We start from the raw sequence: 19,398 nt of genomic DNA on the forward strand, positions 1-19,398 counted from the left end.
TACAGTATTGTGAGTTTCATTACTCTCTTTTTAAATACTTTTGCAATATATATTTTTGGGACTGAGAATACGTGCGCTTTTATAAATGTTTGAAGAAATAGACACAAGTAATTGAAACTACATTCTATGGTTGAATGATCGAAGCCGAATATGCCCCTTTTTGCTTGGTAGCCTACGAATTAGTAAACCGATCTACTAATTGACGCGAATCCTAAAGATAGATCTATTGGGCCTAACAAACCTCATCCATTGTAGCGGATGCTTTAGTACTTCGGGTTTTTATATCATGTCCGATGGATGTCCCAGAATAATGGGGATACTCTTATATGCATCATGTTAATGTCGGTTACCAGGTGTTCAATCCATATGAATGATTTTTGTCTCTATGCATGGGACGTATATTTATGAGAAATGGAAATGAAATTCTTGTGGTCTATTAAAATGATAGAAATGAATGATTATGATAAACTAATGAACTCTCCAACCTTTTGGTTGACACTTTAAAGCATGTTTATTCTCATGTATGAAAGAAATCTTCCGCTGTGCCTTTGTTCATTTTAAGGAGATTACTTGAAGTCATTCATGGCATATTTCGAAGAACGTTGCATTTGAGTCATTGAGTTCATCAAAGGTTATTATTAAGTCAATTTTTCGTTGGATAGTGGATATTATGAAATGGTATGCATGCCTGTCAATTTTCGATGTAAAGAAAGTTTGTCTTTTAAAAACGAATGCAATGTTTGTAAAATGTATCATATAGAGGTCAAATATCTCGCGATGTAATCAACTATTGTGAATCGTTTATAATGTATATGAACGGGTCCTTTCAGTAGTAACATGAGGCATCGTGTATTGAGACATTATAGGTTACAACAAAGGTAACTCTATAAAAATGCACTAAATATATGAATTAGTTTGAAATGGTGAGCATACCTAAGTAGTTTATCTTTCCAAAGTGTATTATGATGGCAATAAATGGGCAATCTTCTGCCTTTGCTTATTTGGAGCTGTAAAACCGTTCTCATGACCCTGAAATTGTTAACATTTTAATGCAAATTATTATTCAAACTAGTGGAGGACCCGCGAATTCGCGGAGCTATGTGAGTATTTGTAAAGAAATAATGTTTATGATTATTGTATTTAATGTAAGTAGTTATGTTAGTTGTTATGTATCCAATGTATGTACTTGAAATTTAAAAACCAACCATATATGTCTATAAAAAACTTTAAAAGTTGAACATAATATAAAATACTTAAACATTTATAATGTGTGGTTGCACAATCAGACCACGTTTATTGAGTATTGTAGCATGAGTATTGTGTGTTAGTAGTGATAATGTGTGGTTGCATAATCAGACCACGTTTATTGAGTATTGTAGCATGAGTATTGTTTCAGTAGTGATAATTTCCTTTGACATGTTCGTTGAAGACCCGCGAATTCGCCAGATTTTTTGAGGGATTAATCTGTGTTGACTTGTCAGAATCATTATATGTTGAATAGTAGAGCATTTCAGCATTTACATTTGGACTTGTCCAAATTTAACACTTGAACACATGAAACACCGGATGGCGATGCAATAAATACAGGATCAGTAGAACATCCAACGCCTACATTGTTGGTTGATAAATATAAATATTAAAATGTGTATATGAGATATGAACAATACATATAAGTGATTCATATCAGTGATTGCTTTTAACATAGTTTTTTTTTTATTAAATTGTCTATAATACTTGCACTAACGATGCTCCTATATCCTGGGCATGTGGCGTTAGAAACAATGAGTAATGGCAGGGAGATATCCAACATAAAATTCAATAACAATACTCAATTTAGGGAGTAATGATTATGTTTTTTATTTGTTCAAGTACCATGTCTTTAATGAATTGCAAGTTTGTTGACAACTTTACCCATTACACTGACCCATTAATTCTGACCCATTATTAATGCCTTTAAAAAAAATTTAACTTTATAACACACTGACCCATTACCAATGCCTTTTAAAAAAACAAAAAAAAACTTTATAACAACTTTACCCATTACACTGACCCGTTTATTCTGACCCATTACCAATGCCTTTAAAAAAACTTTATAACAATTTTACTCATTACACTGACCCATTAATTCTGGCCCATTACCAATTCCTTTTTTAAAAAAAATTAAAAAGAAAAAAAATTAATAACAACTTTACCCATTACATAAGAATTCACATTATGAGCATATAGGATTTAGTCATCCCATAAGCTTGCCACATCTTCTTCTACCCTTTGAATTTGATAGAAATGTGTTAGTTGACTGCAGCATCTTGAGCGCGACTTAAAGACCATTTGGATGCGAGTGATTAAAAACTCCAGTCTTACTCTTACTCTTTACAGAACAACAAAATGCTACTTGACTTGTGTGGTTTTTCCCGTTTAAGACTTTGACTTGTTAACCAACTCGTAGTTTGGGGTGTCACCATGCATCCCTTGATAAGAATCAAGGAACAATAAACGTAAACTCTTGAAATGAAACTAAGAACAACTAAAACTTGAAGCTTGCAAACTCCAAACACTAATTAGTGAAGTTGAACTTTTCATTTGATAAGCGACTCTTGTTTAACTTTAACCTCAGAAGTCCAAAGCACTCATTCCTTTTCAATCCTTATGCTTCTTAAGAGAATTATGTATACATAGACCGTAGCTGATCAAATGACATTCACTACTATATATCCTACAATACAAATAACCTAGGTTTATAAAATATGATCTTATCCAAATCAACATATCGTTAAAGATTAACAATGCATTCAATATCAAGTAAAAGGAAAAAATCATAGCCTCAACACATCCATCCAATCCATTCAATACAATAATAATAATAAAGATTTAATTAAAAAGGTTTTTAAAATTACCTAAAAGTATATCTATTCCGTTATAATCTCAATACTTCAATAAGAGGATACTCAATTAAAAAATTTACATACATTATACATAAATGATATCAATAAAGGGATTGTAACTACCTCGCAATCCACAAAAAGTAGTGGTAAATTTAAGTCATCAATTATAACCCGAATCATAACCGTAACAAATTATTTGTCGAAATTTCTAACCGTTGATTGTCGGGGAGAAGTATACTGTTAGGGCATATTAGAACTCAAATGTAGCGTTCATCAAAGAATTGAGAGATGATGATGATGATGAACCACTGTCTATTAACAAATATCTAAAGAAGGTGACCAAGACTAAAAAAGAATGAGGCAGTTGGAGAAAGAATACAGAGGAACAAACTTTTGAGTTATCATGTCATCCTTCCCCATTTTTCTTATGCAATCATTTTTCTTTTGAAACCATTTACTGTGCCCTGCATGACTGAAAACCATCGGTTTGTCAAGCATAATTTCAAGACGAATCGAATTGTACCAGACACATGTATCAAGTAAAACTGAAAGGGAAATAATATAGCATATAGATAGATGAATTAAAGACGACGTTAGTTGATAACCCGCGACTTCGCAGGATTACACATAAAAACTTTTGTAATATGTTTAAATGATAAAGGAAACATGTCAAGCCTATTTATATACGTGGACATGCGTTATCAATCTAAAAAACAGTATATGCGTGTAGCCTAATGTGAGATGTTTTGCATGAACTAAAAGACCCATTTTGACACCATTCATATTTGACCCATGATCCAACCCAATGGAACCTACTCGTGTTGACATTTAAAGGCGTTTATCTCTCTGAAACGTTAATTATACGTCATTTAACTGCACTACTATATGGCTTCCTTAACTTCTTTTGCATCATCTTTCTCTGCTACTCTAAGTAGAAACCCACTTGTAGTATTATATTTGAATGGCAAAAACAAACAATCAGAATACAAATATGCGAATAGATCTTTATAAGATTGTGTCCATAAATAATAATTCAAAGTAACCCACAGGGGGCGCAAAAAGTTCACATTTTATAGTTAAATTTAGACGTGAGTATGCAATTGGTGCTTAAAGTGTCGAAAGTATGTACCTCATTGTCCTTCAATGCTTCTACAAAGAGCTCCACGCATCCAGATAGGCCATAACTTTCCATTTAAAGATAAACTTCTGGTGTATAGCTTCTGCAAACCACAATTCAAGTATAATAATATTTTTCATCAAGAATAACATCAAGGACATGAAACTAAACCTGTGTCAAATCTTACTATCATGATATGTCATTAGAATAAGATATTATGAAGTTGTGGTGTTTATTAAATCCAGATTTCAATCGACATACTGTTACAATTATAGCATAAAAGTTAACAAAACTTGATATTTGAATATATAACTTTTGGATAACGTAAAGGGAAAATCGGTAACTACTAACTTCAAAGAGAACAACACACGAAGATTGACTGTCCTTGTTGAGAATACAAACTCATTCTTCGAAACGATAAATATAAAGTTTTGTGGTCTTTTCTCCACTCCTAACAATGGTATACATTAAAAGAGCAAAAAAGAACATAACCTTCGAAACGATAAATAGAACATAAGTGATAGTGATTAGATTAAATTAACACAAACTTGAAGTTAGAAAGGTAATTTTGACATCAATGACCCACCCATTTTTCCCTCATGTATAAAACTTAAAACATGCAACGTCCAAAGGGGTTTTTGGCTCCTTATTTAAAGTGAAAAAAAAAAGAAAAAAAAAAGAACCTGCTTTGAACCCTTAGTTTGTCCCTTTGACCCACCCATCTCGCCACCTACAACATTAGCTTGTCCCTTAGTTTGCTCCCGACTTTCTGACCAACCTGCAAGAATGAAAAGGAAAACATGTTTCGAGCAAATTTCACACATATTACTGTATTATAGATATTTGCAAACAATATATATAAAGGAATTGACTTATAATAATGATGGTACCTGCAAAAGTGTTGAATACATATCTCTTAAATGTGACTTTTATTTTGACTAATCATTGAGAGTAATTTAACTTATAAAGTCAACCTTTGTTTTCAGAACGGGTGCAACTGCAACCACATTTTAAAAATATATTTGCACCTGACAAAAGAATGTCATAAGAACTCTATAATTTTTACCACTACATATCATCAATTATATCAAAATATCACTTCTAATTACGAACTTATAATCGAACATCAAATAACAGTTTTTTGCTCGTATTAAAGATGGTAATTTTACATAAGTCCTTCTTTTTGAACAGAAATCATTTCAAGTCAACCTAGAAAAATAAACACTCCTCCGTTCGCAAAAAATAAAAATGACCCGTTACTTGACTGCTCATTTTGCCTCCTCTAAGTTAAACTATAGATACAAATATAATTACCTGCAGAAGTTCTTTCTTGCGAGATGCTTTCCACTGGCGGATTGTTCCGCCTCTTGTTTTATCTTTTTCTGTAGTTGAACCTAAAATCATATTTATGTTAGTACATAATTTGATATAAGAAAACATGAATTATCAGTCAATTTATATTTATCCCCACCTTTTGTGCCTTAATAAATTGTATCTCATCTTGTAATCTTTTTACCGCTTCATCACTATTCTGTTTTTGCCTCAGAAGCTGAACTTGACTCTCTTGTTTCTTCTTAAGCTCCTGAATCTGAAACGTGAAGAATTTCAAAACACTTAAAATTTGTAGCGGGGTTCTTAAAATTAATTATAGGTAGTAAAAAGGTGGGTTTGGTAATGGGTGCGGGTTGGGATGAACCCAAATCAAAAATATTGAAAATTTTATATATATCATGTGTGTCAAAGTGTGAACTTCCTTTAGAGGTGGTAAAACAGGCTGAATGGACAAAAACATTTATATATTTGAAATTTGATTATTTAGGATATTAACTGATTTTCTACTCAATTGATTTGTTTCCTGTAAAGCTAACATTTTTTATGTAGCCAGTTAAAGATGAAACAGACCCAAATTGACCGATTAAAAAATAGACGGGCAGAAATTCCATGGCACATATATTTGACTATTAACCTGCGATTCAAGAGACTTCAATTTATGTGAGTGCACGTCTCGGACTTTTTGTGTTTGAGATCTGAAGAAGCAGAAAGGCTTTCAACTTCAGTTAGCAATCTATCCCTTTCTATCTGTACTAGAATAATAAATAAATAAATAAATAAATTAATAATAATAATAATAATAATAATAATAATAATAATAATAATAATAATAATAATAATAATAATAATAATAATAATAATAATAATAATAATAATAATAATAATAATAATAATAATAATAATAATAATAATAATAATAATAATAATAATAATAATAATAATAATAATAATAATAATAATAATAATAATAATAATAATAATAATAATAATAATAATAATAATAATAATAATAATAATAATAATAATAATAATAATAATAATAATAATAATAATAATAATAATAATAATAATAATAATAATAATAATAATAATAATAATAATAATAATAATAATAATAATAATAATAATAATAATAATAATAATAATAATAATAATAATAATAATAATAATAATAATAATAATAATAATAATAATAATAATAATAATAATAAAAAACTGGTTCAAGTTGTAAATTGTAGTTTGATTGGGTATATATGTCAACTTGCACTACTCGCTTCTCGTCCTCAAGTTTCATAATCTTCTTTCCAAAATGTTGCTTAAGAGTCATGGTATCGAATCCTTCAAAAAGTCTCATTTCCGACTACAGAAAATAAGTACATACAAATAGTTATTCTATGATTTATAGCTATACATATACATAGATGCACATAAGAAATATAATATCACACCTCTTTCTGTTCTAAACGTTTATTTAATTCATGCAACTCCTTATCCATAGAGTCTTGTAGAAGAGTATGCTCCCATTCTTTAGCTGCTTCTTCCTCTATCACCCCTGAATCACCTATAATCATATTATAAATTTAGTTATTTATATAAACAAATTTTTGACAATATTGTTTCGTGTAAACCTAACCTACCAAATCATTAAACAGGCACATTTTTTTACCCGAACCCACTATGTCCCGTCACATAACCCCTCCGAAATGACCATTTTCCATGCTAAATGAAAAATATTGATAAAGATGTAGTCATAAATACCACTTTCACTCATCTGATAATCAGAAGAATCAACACTCTTCAAACCACATTTGAGCCCTTCGTTTTTCATGCAAATCGAATTACCTACATGGAAATATTAACACCCGCTCAAATAAGATAAAATTTATTGCAGCAAAATTGATGATGTATTATGAAGGGTGTCAGAAGTTATTAAAGATTGAATATTTTAAAAACCTTTTCAGATTGATCGATGGCTACACCTCTGCTTCGGTATTCATGAAGTTCCATACATAGATCTTGATTAGTAGCTTCAAGCCAAGAAATTCATTCCCTATAGAACCTGAATAAGTTTATCACACAATGATTTTTGTAGAAATTAAAAAATAAATTTTTCCCACATGATACAACTATGAAAAATTAAGTGTTCTTACGACATTATACCTGTAGTTCTATAGAAGAACCTCCACCACGAGCACAAAGTTCTGCTTGCATTGATATAGATTTCGAGAAGTTATGAATTATGACAAAGTCACAAAGTAAACATCAATTTCCTAGATTACACTAAAACGTGAATTGAACTAAGGGTAGCCCTGAGATATTTTCCCCTCAAATTCACCCGATTCCAAGTTCTTAGATTTTATACTAAATTTCATTTATATGGCCATAATGAAATCGATTTGTTCAGGGTCCCAGGGTGATTGTAGGTGGCCTGATAGACTCTAAAAAGAGTACCTTGTCATGAATGCTTTTTAGGTGGGCTGCCAAACATGAAAATAAATGGCAATTGATCCAGTGTAGAGATTACCCTAATTAAAATTACCTGCATGATCAAACACAACCACATTACATAATATTCCGACATCAAATATTTAAGCAATCACGTGATATGCAAAACCAAATAATAATTACAAAAATAATAACAATTCAATACCTATTTAGCAATAAAAAATCAAATGTGATGAATTCGAAAAAAACTTGTAGAGTTACTTCAGATTCATCTTAAACAAAACATAACGAACTAATCACAAATTCGTTCATCTCCCATTTATTTGATCAAAGCTAACCTGTCAAACAAATGCAAACACCTTAAGGTAGATACTCCGTAAATGGCAAAAGACATATGACCACCAGCAATTCTACATTTGATATAAATCGAAAATATAAACAAAACAATTTGAAACATATATCATATATGCCTCCTTTGAGCTATTATAGCAACATCATTCATAAACCAGTCAATAAAGAAGGTCATCAACCAGTTCAAACCACTATATATTATTATACTTCCCTCTTGATCGTACCACTATATATATATATATATATATACACAAACACATATATATATATGAATAAAACCATTTAGCGCTATTGTGTTCAACTTAACCACTCTTGGTCTTAATAATGAGCTACTATTAAGCTAAAGCTGCTTTCAGCAACAATCAGCATTGATTTGAACCAATACATGAACAAACATAATAACACACACACACACACATATTTAATCAGACATACACAACTACTGTATAAAGAAGTGATCAAAATAATCCTTACATTCATTACATCATTAAGATCTATACACAACCAAAATATATTAACACATAAAATGCCAAATAAACAATTAGAACAACTAAAATGAATCTAAAAATTTCAAATACCTCCTGAAGCTGATTATAGCTGATATCATCGCCATGTTGAGACCAAAACGCAGGCGACGAAACTGATCCATATGATGTCGTTGTATCGCTGCCATTAATTTAACAATCATGTGTCAATTCAGGCATCGTTTAATCTCAAATTCTCATCGTTTCCGATTAATACACAATTTTATATTAACCTAATTATGATAAATAGACAATCTGATTGAAGAAACACATAAAAATAGATTTTATCATCAACTGTGATTGATTGAGTAAACTCAAGTAATTGCTTTTGTCATTAATTTTGTACGTTTTGAAGATAAATATAATTGACAAATAATTAGCATATGCCCTTTCCATGTGTAGACACATAATAGTTAATGCTATAAAGATCAACAATTACATCCATGGTTTGTTATGCCTATGCAGTACTCGAGTCAAAACTGGAAATATAACCCACATAGACACATATCACAATTAACATATTTTTACTATTGGGAATGAAAACAGTGGTAATTACACAATTTTTGACCAACTCCAACTCGTCTACTCAGAATTTCATCAAAATATCTTAGGTCCACAAGCCATCTTTTCCATTACAATTCAAGTTTAATTGACCCTCAACCATTTTTTGCAACCTTGGCCAGGTCGAGTTGACCCTAATATTTAAATTTTAAAGTTTGAATAGTTTCATCATAGTATGGTCTTTCTTTGGTATGATTTAGGACGTTGTATGCATTATAAATATATACATTGAGATACCTTTGACCAGTTCAATTTTTAGCTAATTTCAGTTACGTGTTTAACCCATTAGAGCCAGAATGTAGACCAAATTAATGAATAGTCCAATATATAAGCAAAACAAATGGGTCAATGTTGCCACCACTACTAAACAATTATACAATAATAGTTATGAGATCTTACTTGCCCTCTTTTCACTTGATGGGTGTAGATATAACTTTTACGGATCCCTCGTGAATAAATGTAAACTTTTTGGTCAGTTTTGAGTCTTCAAAATACGGGTTGAAACTGAAGTTCTGCAAAAATACAATCTTATATAACAATCATTCATGCAAAAAAGTATTCAAAACGCAAGTAAAAATAACAACATTTTTCTCAAAAAGACTCGAGATGATAAAGATAATTAAATAAAATGATATTGAATTTTACTGACAAGTGTAATAGAATAACCCATTTTCACCTCTTTGTTATCTTCCACTTCCAAAGTGGCTAAATGCTTGAATATCTAAATAACATAAGAAACAAAATGATTACTTAACATATTCACATTCATCAAAAATCCAGAAAACGTATATTTCTGTAAATAAGTTAAAAATTCAGCCTTTTGGTCTTATTCAATCAAAATATCAGATTGAACAGGGTTACTCAAAAAGTGCAAGAAGAAATAGATGCTAATCAAAATTCAGTGTCTAATACGATGGACAAATATATCAAAATTCAGTGACTAATAAGATGCTAATCAAAATTCAGTGACTAATACAATGGACAAATATATAAAAAATTTGTTGATTGAAACACAGACACAAATCTAAAAGCAGAATTTAAAATTTATTAACATGTAGGTTAACAAAGATCGAGCAACATTTCAATATCCATTACTAAATACATACTGCAAATTTGTTACTTGCTTTTTTTTGAGGTTTAGTCTTAAACGTCGCTACAGTTGAAAATGTTAATATAACCTGGACAATCATCAGACATAATCGTATCAATGTGATTAATTTCAAGACAGACGAACAATATTATCCTAATTAGCCTTTTATGCTGATTACATAAACATGTATGAGAATTAGAAGAGATAACAGATGGACTTGTAGCTGAACGTACGATCACTCGATCGATTGAGTATTGATCTGATTAAACAATAACAAAGTAATTTCATTATATCTGCATAGTTCGTGGATATCGGATGATTTGAAATTGGAATTGGAATTGGATATCCGATCGAATTTCTTATGAATGGAAGAAGAATGGAGCGTGGAATAAAGTGTTGGGTTGAACCCTAAATTCTCTAATTACTCCCGTGTTACATTAGCTATTTAGGGGTATTAAGGAGAATTTGTCTGCTCAATCCATACATATCACGTGAATTCTTAGATTAGTGGTGATGGATGGATGAGATTAAGGGTGGTTAAAAGATTGGATGGCTATAATTTATTTTTAAGAGGATTTGTCACTCAATTGTGTGTTTACTTTAATATATATAGAGATAGAGATAGAGATAGAGATAGAGATAGAGATAGAGATAGAGATAGAGATAGAGATACTAAATGCTCATATATAGAACAACTTGTATAATTGTAAAACATTATGCAAAGGAAGGTCAGTTAATATGTACAGAGTAACGCCCATATTTTTGACCAATTTTTTTACGCGTCATTTATTATCAGCTTCGATCCCACTTTAAGTACATTTAAAATAATCTCCAAGGTTATGACCGCTGGAAAGTATACTCTTTCACGTTTTTGTTGAAACTTATTTGTCAAAAACAGAGTTGCGGTTAAAAAGTTATGGATGTATGAAATTTACGGGCCCGCAAAGTAGGCCGGAGAGTCATTTTGACACTTTTTTTCAACATGACACCAAAATTGGTAGATGACCCAAATCATTATCCAATGTACCTAAGTGACTCAAAATGATTCCACAGCTTCAAAAGCATATTTAAAGCGTGTTGGTATTTTCAAATCCCTGAAGTTACCAAGTGGGTCAAATTATATACAATTACATATGAATATGAATGAGTCAAAATGACTCATTTAACCAAAATACATTCAAAACTCATTTTTAAAACATCAAAACTTGACAATACATTTGACATGACATAATGAACGTGTAGAAAACAGCAGATACCCAATATGACACCATATGGCCCAAATGGGTCATGGGTGCATATAGACGACTAAAACACTTTTAACCTTATAATTCACCATGTGCTGGTGAATGCTGGAATAATTGTGCTTATATATCAGTTGTTGATACATCAATGTATAACAAAGTGACAGAAAGTTAACTTACATTTTTACACGACTTGCACTTTTGAACGGCTTCTTGTATCTGAGCTCTTAGACTTTGTTTCAACAACTATCAGATCTTCAACAAATCTTTAGAAAACATATATATAACTAATACATGTTATTGCCTTAGCACACAAGCAAGGTCCAACAAAATTATGAAAACTAATATATGACCTGACATTATGATCTTTAGTATACTGCCTTTTTGAGCACAAAGTGGACTGATGTAAGATACATAATAGTACTTATATTGTACAACATAAAGGTGGTAATTCCATCTCATTTACATAGATAAGGGTTAATGACTTAATTAGGGTTATACAATCAATCTATTCAAATGAGTAAGCTTTAAGAGCATGGTGCGGAAAATAGTTTTAGAAATGTTTTAACACAACTCATAAAATATTTTTACAGTATTTTAAAAGCTACAAACCTTAACAGAGCCAAAAAAGTTCTTCTAGCGAATCCAGACAGTAACACGTACATCCATAGTAAAACGACTTAGAGCGTCAATTATATTGGTTATCTAATTGTTATTGCTAAGAAGGCACACATACATATAAAGTAGTAGGACCGTATGGCCCAAGTGGTCGGGGCTCCAAATGAACTATAAAAACACTTAAAACTATATAATTTTCAACAGCCTGCTATTTTGTTACCAAAATGATCAGTTCCACATTTCTACACTCTATTATATTTAACAATCTCAAAATGACTACTGACATACCATTTTAAATACAATCATAACAAATTTGTATACGTGAAGCAAAACAATAGTGATAGGCTAATATAATTATTACAATATACCTTCAGAGTGAAAGCGCTTAGATACATAGCTTATCAACCCAAGCGACCTGGACCTATCATCATATAACAATACAAAACATGTACATAAAAGATGAACTTACATAGTTGTTGCTGAAAGGTTGAGCTTGCATTCTGCAAAAAATAAAATAAAAAATAAAACTGCAAACTAAGACATGAAAATTAAAATTAGACCCAACAATATAAGATGATGATCTCTAACATGATTTATCATGTCTAAAATAGCATAAAGTTTAAAAAAATGACATGCTACCAAATAAAATGGGTCAGTTCTGACCCGCTACCAAAATAAGCATCACATTTGGTCATATTTTGGGTGTTTCACCCTCTTCTTACTGCTTCTCGCATGATGGGGTAGTGAACTGTAGCAAACTAATGGGTTCAATAAGAACATAACACCACCTGCATATATCAAAAAACATAAAACAATATAAGCGAGTAACAGAAGAGTATTAAAAATAGCACATGAACTGAATTCGGAATGCATGCCTTGTGCATAACCTTATTTTAAGTCTGTACATAACCTTCTTTTCGGCACATTCAACTGGTTTTGGTTATGGAATCAGAAGGTAAAATCCCTTCTATTTGCTTTCGTATATTTGTTTCTCCGTCAGTAATTAAAAGACTGCAAGTCGTCCTAAGTAATCTCTGGAACTTATGGCGTCAATTATAAAAGTTTGAACCTTTATTGAATGTAAGATGTGTGCCAAGCCAAATACATAACATGGCCAACCTTATTGTATGGCCTGCATCTTCTATTATTTCTGCCAGAGGAATACAGAGTTAAGCAAATAGAAAAAGAAGGTGAGTGCAAATAGAGTGGGTATTAACTATCAGGTTGCTTCCACCTTGTTGAGGTCACCACATACACCAAATATGCTAACCATCAGATTGCTTCATATGTTATAATAACCAAATGACAGCAAACCGTAATTGACAGAACAAAGCAATCAAAAACACATAGATTCATACATAACCATTACATTCTACTAATTCTGAATTGATAACGAATCTCGAAGAAAAAATAATAACAAAACCAACCCAAAAGATCACATAGTTGACCAACAAATCATTGATAAAAATGATCTGTATACACATAAAATTCGCCTATATTGTCAAATCATCACAATTTAACAAATTAAAAATCTAAATTGAATCTAATTAAAAAAAAACACACAAATACAAACGTTGATTTGAAGTGGATTAAATCAAGAGTGGATCAAGCAGATTAAAATTAAAACGGATTACACAAAATTTTCAGTATTACCTGATAAATCTTAACTTTTCGAAGTCAAAATCCATCGATTTATTGTCGCCGATTCGTTCTTGTTAAACATCTTTTCGAAACTACTTTTAACCCATTTTAACCCCAAAGCACTTTTAACCCGTTTCAACCTGAACTAATTTTGACCCATTTTAACCCGAAACTGCTTTTGACCCATTTTAACCCCAAACCACTTTCGATCCGCTCTTAAAGTGACATTACATATAAGAATGGAGATGTACACTCTCCAAGCTGATCTTTCACAACAAAAGCCTGACCTTTTGCTTCTCTAATTCTATCACGATTTGAAGTAGTATTCGCAATCTGCGCACCAATCATGAACTTTCTACTCCTTCTCCAGGTCGAATTATCAGTAAAACATAACACCTAAATTTGCAACTCTATTTTGCTAATAAGTGCCATATCCTACTAAAGATCAAGGTTTATATTCACAATTATATAGCTACAAATTAAAGTAGAACTACACAACAATAAGTCAAACGAACATATAAAGGAATGCGTTAAATATATAAACATACAAATATACACCAAATAGTACTATTATTACTTTTAAACTTGCAATGTAATCCAAACTTACACATCCCAGTTCTAATATAGTAAGAGCAGTTTTCAGCATCATGTATTACTGGATAATGATAGCTTTTCATTGTACCATCATCATCATCTGTAACCCTAACTGAACCACTTTCACAACCACCAATTCCACTCTCATTTTCCAGATCATGTTCATCATTAATCCTCCAATCATCATCGTTAGTGTCATAAACCCTAATATTACTACTAATATCACCATCCAACTCAAACCAATAACTAATACCCCTCCGATCCAATAAAATAACTAAATACATATCAAAATATTATCAAACCAATAACTAATATACGTAACTAACTAAACATGTTGCGTATTTACTTATTTAAGACGATAATGAATTACAATACTTATGTGAAGCATCATTATTAACTAAACCAATAAATCAAACGCTTGAAGTAGTAGGGTTTGTACCTGATTTACATAATCGCTAATATTGATATTATTATGAAAACGCAATTGGTAGTCCAAATCAAATTTCAAAACCAATTGATTTAAGAACGTACCCAATTAGTAGTCTAAATTAAAAATTCATAATTGACTGCTAGGAATCATTTGATAGACTGTTCTGATCGAAGATATATGATGAAAGGTTGTTATTGCGAGCGTTTTTTTGGTTTATCAGTCGCATGATCTTCATTCCGAATCATAAATCAGTGTGTTTTCCGGTGGAATCAATTGATGTATTGGGTTTGTAAACGATATGTAGGAGTGTTTTTTGGTGGAATCATTTAAGGTTTAGGGTTTGTAGGCGATGGGTCATAGATCCGCCGTAGGAGAATAGAGGAATTGGATTTCTGGGCAGATTAAGCTATTGGGATTTCTGGAGCGAATGTGCCAGGATTATGTAATCTGTTAATTAGTGTTAACTAGGATTATGTTAGGGATTAACACGTCAGCACATATGATTAAGGTGAGATTAAGGAATGACACGTGAGATTCCTTCAAGATTTATATTATGTAATAGATAGAATAGATAGATAGATAGAAATAGAATAGATAGATAGATAGATAGATTTGACTAATTCATGATACATTATGAAATTTGTAATCTATTGATGAACCTGACTTCATTTTAAATGATTAAATATATAAACATATTTTTATAAATATAATATAAATAGAAATATATCATTAAAACTACTCTCAATTATATATACTATTTCATTAATAATATACATATTTATTTCATCTTTTTATTGCAGTTAAATTTATTATATTTTATATATTAATGGCGGGATATTTTTTGTATATTTAATTAATTTTTCAATCAATGTACCTCGGAAGATGATCACATTCTAATATATATATGGTGTTTATGTTGTCATCAAATCGTATATTAGTTTATATATAACACAAGTTATTAGTAACTAGTCAGTTAGGTGATTCATAGCATGTATGTTATATATATTACGACTTATTTTTACGTAATTATATAAATTTATAACAAGCTATGACTTTTAATAGTATTAAGTTGAAAAAAAGTTAACGATGAATTATTCAATGGATATCCATTCACACGAATAATCTATTAGATATGGATATGGATATGGATAAATGAACTACAATTAAATGAATATGGATACGGGTGAGACTTTGATTAATAAGTATGAATGTGAATATGATATAATCTGATTCATTGTCATTCATACTCAGTATCTATATATCTATAGTAATTGAGTCCTAGGTCATTAAGTGTGATTTATTCGTATCATTTATTTTCATGGTAAAATACAATAAATGTCCCTTCCTACGGTAATTCAGTGTTTGTGATTTACCCTTATTATTTATTTAATATAAAATATAAATACATTTAATTTAAATTATTGACTTTTTGTGCTTTATCTTTTAACCCATCCCTCCATCTTCTCCATTACACTCCCAAAAATTAGTACCGCAAACCAGTCCAGCCCACCGCCATATGGCCCCAACAACCTAAATTCAATCGATATCGATCGTTGTCGGATCGTTGCCTTCCCACTGGAAAACCATCGCCGACATATGTATAGCAGCCATAAGTTACAAACAACCAACACCCATTTTATTAATAGCAACCCTTTAGATCCTGTAACTCCCATCTCTTTCATATCCCTCCATACGTTATTCACCTTCCTTCCTTCCTATAAATTGCTTCATCCCCACTAAACATGAATCACACAAACACTTCCTTCCTTCAAATTGGAATTCAAAATCGTTGCTATAAATTGAAATGGCTCAATCGATTGAAACCCCACCAACACTGGTTGAACAAAGGGCGCATATGGATCTTGATGAACTCGAGGAAGGGAAGGATGCTGAAGTCACGATAATGGTTTGTCGATGTTGGGACACATATACTGCTTATGGAAAATACCTGAGTACTGACTTCATTGTTTCAGATAAGAAGGTATAAAATTGGTACTTATTAATTTTTTTAAAACATTTTAAGAATTGATGCAGAAATGATGAAATACATGTTTATATGTCGTTCTTTTTTCCCTTGAGGCTCTTTTATTTTATAGAATTTTTTTACTGTACACAAATACATAAATAAAGTGATGTGTAAACCATAATTATATATTATGTAAATCGTATATTTCCCCATCTCATTAATCAATAATCTTCATATATAATCCTTCAAAACCACCCTTTAAATTATCATATAAATTTCTCTCCATATGATTTGTTCTCAAATTATTCATCAGGTGAAATTAGTTGCTTTTTTGTTTCATGTTTTCACAAAATCTCAAGGTGGGGTGGTTTGTAATTTGAAGTAGTATATCGGGTCTTGATCAAAATTTTGATTTTGTATTTTAATTGTTGATCAGAATGGTGTATTTGCATATATATAGATTGATCATCACCTGCTTTCGACCATTTTCCGCAGATGAATGTTTTCCAATGCACTGCTAAGAATAACATTGCTCATTGTTTCATCCCAAGGCTAATAGAAGGATGTGTTTATTTGATTGGAAACTTCCAAGTTATACAAAACAAAGAGGAGTACCGTATCTTGAAGGCCAACCCACTGATGATTGAATTGCAAGGTTCCACCTATTTGCGAAGACAGGCAGGTAATGACAATGTTGGTTTCATCCATCATCCGTACAGCTGCATTGAATATGAAGATCTCAAGGTCACGGGTGGCATTTTAGTTAATAACGTCCTATATAAATTTTTACCTTATTTGTTACCATTATATATTTCACAAATGGTATAATATACCTGTTGAATACACTGCAGATGTGATTGGCTAATTTAGCCAATGTAGCGCAGCAACAAAACCGACCCTGTAACAAACAAGTAAACGACTTATTTTAATTTCTCTTACCCATGTAAGTTTCACATACTGTTTATATGATCCTTGAATTAGTTTCGTTAGTAACTCACTTCAATATAACGATTATTTATCAATTAATTTGTGCATTTAAATCTAAATCTCAATACATTTTCTTATCCTTTGAAACCCAACAGGTGAATGATACGGAGCACCTGATCACCGTACATTCGTTTCAGTACCATTTGCATCCCATTATTATATCAGGTATTTTATGCAAAATTTTGCCCACGTTTACTGTCATTGTATCCAACATCCTACATACACTGTGCCACAAGTATCACTTTAACCCAAAAAAAAATTTCACCTTTTTCTTTTAATTTGAGTAATATGAGATTTTTAAACACGTGCAAATATTTGTGATCTGTTTACTTTAACTTGAACCAGTAAATTTTAATCCAAACACCATCTTTTGAAATGTGTTTTGGTACTGTCTTTTATCTGCATCACATCAACATTCATAAAAACTCACTTTTAAAGTACCCTTAAATGGAATTTGTTTCCACTTCATCACTTGACGATCACATCTTTTGCAAACAAATGTTGCACTTTTTTAAACGGTGACTATTGATAGATTTTTGCCTGAAGGGCACTAAAATAATAAAATCTGATGAGTGTGATGTATGGATTTTTGCTTCAGGATAAAGATGAGAGTGAAATGACTCAATGAGATTGAAGAACGGATTACCGGTTGTCTCATTCTCAATAGGTGACTCAGCAGAATTTTTATATGGCGAAACTAGGAATCTTGACTCGGCAGATTTTTTACACTTTATTGCACCTGACTAACAACTACTTTTTTTGCAGTGATTTTGGGCAGCGAAGCCTCCATCTCACATCAATTGCACAGAAGCAGCACTTCCACAAGTCTCACTTTCACCCAAAAAAAAATATCACCTTTTTCTTTTGGCAACAAGACACCTCTGTTTTACTGTTTTTCATGGATCATATGGCTCTATCCATAATTGTTTACTCCTATTGTTTCTATATAAAAAAAATTTACCTACATTTGCATAGCTTTGCACTCTTAGATTTTATTATTGTTTACATCATAGAATATCAGCTAACCATGTACCGAGAATGAACATTCAATGACGTGCAAAGCACGGGCATTACACACTAGTATTACAAATGATGGACTATTGCCTATAAATGTATATATTTAACACTTTATATATAGATAGGCCCAACATTAACACCCATTTGAATCATGGACTGTGGACTGAATACAGTGTATGGGCTACTTGAGGGAGGTTGGATACACACAACTGCACAAGCCCCCTGTTGACTCCGTCATTGTTTACTGCGCATACTATATGTACATCGCACGTATATATCCATATCTCTCATGAAGCTTGAACACGTAACTTTTTGGTTGATGGACTTCTCCCATATTGCTAGGTCATCTGTTCTAGAAGATTACCAAAAAAATATTGCATGTATATATAAACAATACGAATTATTGATAGTCTTATGGAGAATTATTGATAGTCTTATGGACAATCATTGAGAAATAAGACTTTTTTTTTTTTTTAGTAAGCGAGGAAACATTCATATGAACGAGCACATTGTCTCCTTCATAGAAGGTAAAACCTTAGGTAATCAAGCCCTCGAGCGCGAGACCTGGTACCGGGTCGCATTATGCGCAACCTCTAGTCATA

General features: G+C 31.3%; 2 protein-coding genes across 22 annotated transcripts; one reads left to right on the forward strand and one right to left on the reverse strand.

The window, feature by feature from the left end:
• Nucleotides 1-2,971: 2,971 nt before the first annotated feature.
• Nucleotides 2,972-15,236, reverse strand: LOC139846779 (kinesin-like protein KIN-4A). Of its 17 annotated transcripts, XM_071836308.1 has the most exons (23): nt 14,928-15,236; nt 13,049-13,311; nt 12,825-12,949; nt 12,530-12,661; nt 11,724-11,809; nt 9,889-9,933; nt 9,612-9,724; nt 8,706-8,793; nt 7,982-8,114; nt 7,783-7,870; nt 7,492-7,532; nt 7,285-7,390; nt 7,090-7,173; nt 6,780-6,892; nt 6,593-6,691; nt 5,966-6,078; nt 5,471-5,587; nt 5,314-5,393; nt 4,890-5,027; nt 4,683-4,777; nt 4,351-4,450; nt 4,012-4,102; nt 2,972-3,354 (listed from the first exon to the last, which is right to left on the reverse strand). In XM_071836308.1, exons 13-16 carry the CDS (start codon nt 7,157-7,159, stop codon nt 5,983-5,985), a joined length of 378 nt encoding a protein of 125 aa, XP_071692409.1. In that variant the 5' UTR covers nt 7,160-7,173; nt 7,285-7,390; nt 7,492-7,532; nt 7,783-7,870; nt 7,982-8,114; nt 8,706-8,793; nt 9,612-9,724; nt 9,889-9,933; nt 11,724-11,809; nt 12,530-12,661; nt 12,825-12,949; nt 13,049-13,311; nt 14,928-15,236; the 3' UTR covers nt 2,972-3,354; nt 4,012-4,102; nt 4,351-4,450; nt 4,683-4,777; nt 4,890-5,027; nt 5,314-5,393; nt 5,471-5,587; nt 5,966-5,982. The 17 variants fall into 17 exon arrangements, with proteins under 17 accessions (XP_071692409.1, XP_071692401.1, XP_071692406.1 ...); XM_071836300.1 differs by lacking the exon at nt 4,890-5,027; XM_071836305.1 differs by lacking the exon at nt 4,351-4,450.
• A 1,050-nt stretch (nt 15,237-16,286) lies between these two features.
• LOC139848370 (uncharacterized) lies at nt 16,287-18,871 on the forward strand. Of its 5 annotated transcripts, none has more exons than XM_071838101.1 (6): nt 16,287-16,807; nt 17,288-17,536; nt 17,644-17,735; nt 17,875-17,944; nt 18,378-18,446; nt 18,545-18,871. In XM_071838101.1, exons 1-3 carry the CDS (start codon nt 16,631-16,633, stop codon nt 17,647-17,649), a joined length of 432 nt encoding a protein of 143 aa, XP_071694202.1. In that variant the 5' UTR covers nt 16,287-16,630; the 3' UTR covers nt 17,650-17,735; nt 17,875-17,944; nt 18,378-18,446; nt 18,545-18,871. The 5 variants fall into 5 exon arrangements, with proteins under 5 accessions (XP_071694202.1, XP_071694203.1, XP_071694204.1 ...); XM_071838102.1 differs by having other exon boundaries at nt 17,644-17,703; XM_071838103.1 differs by having other exon boundaries at nt 17,288-17,474.
• The last annotated feature ends 527 nt before the right edge of the window (nt 18,872-19,398 follow it).

The sequence above is a fragment of the Rutidosis leptorrhynchoides genome, chromosome 5 (assembly GCF_046630445.1).
Source record: "Rutidosis leptorrhynchoides isolate AG116_Rl617_1_P2 chromosome 5, CSIRO_AGI_Rlap_v1, whole genome shotgun sequence".
NCBI classification, from domain to species: Eukaryota; Viridiplantae; Streptophyta; class Magnoliopsida; order Asterales; family Asteraceae; genus Rutidosis; species Rutidosis leptorrhynchoides.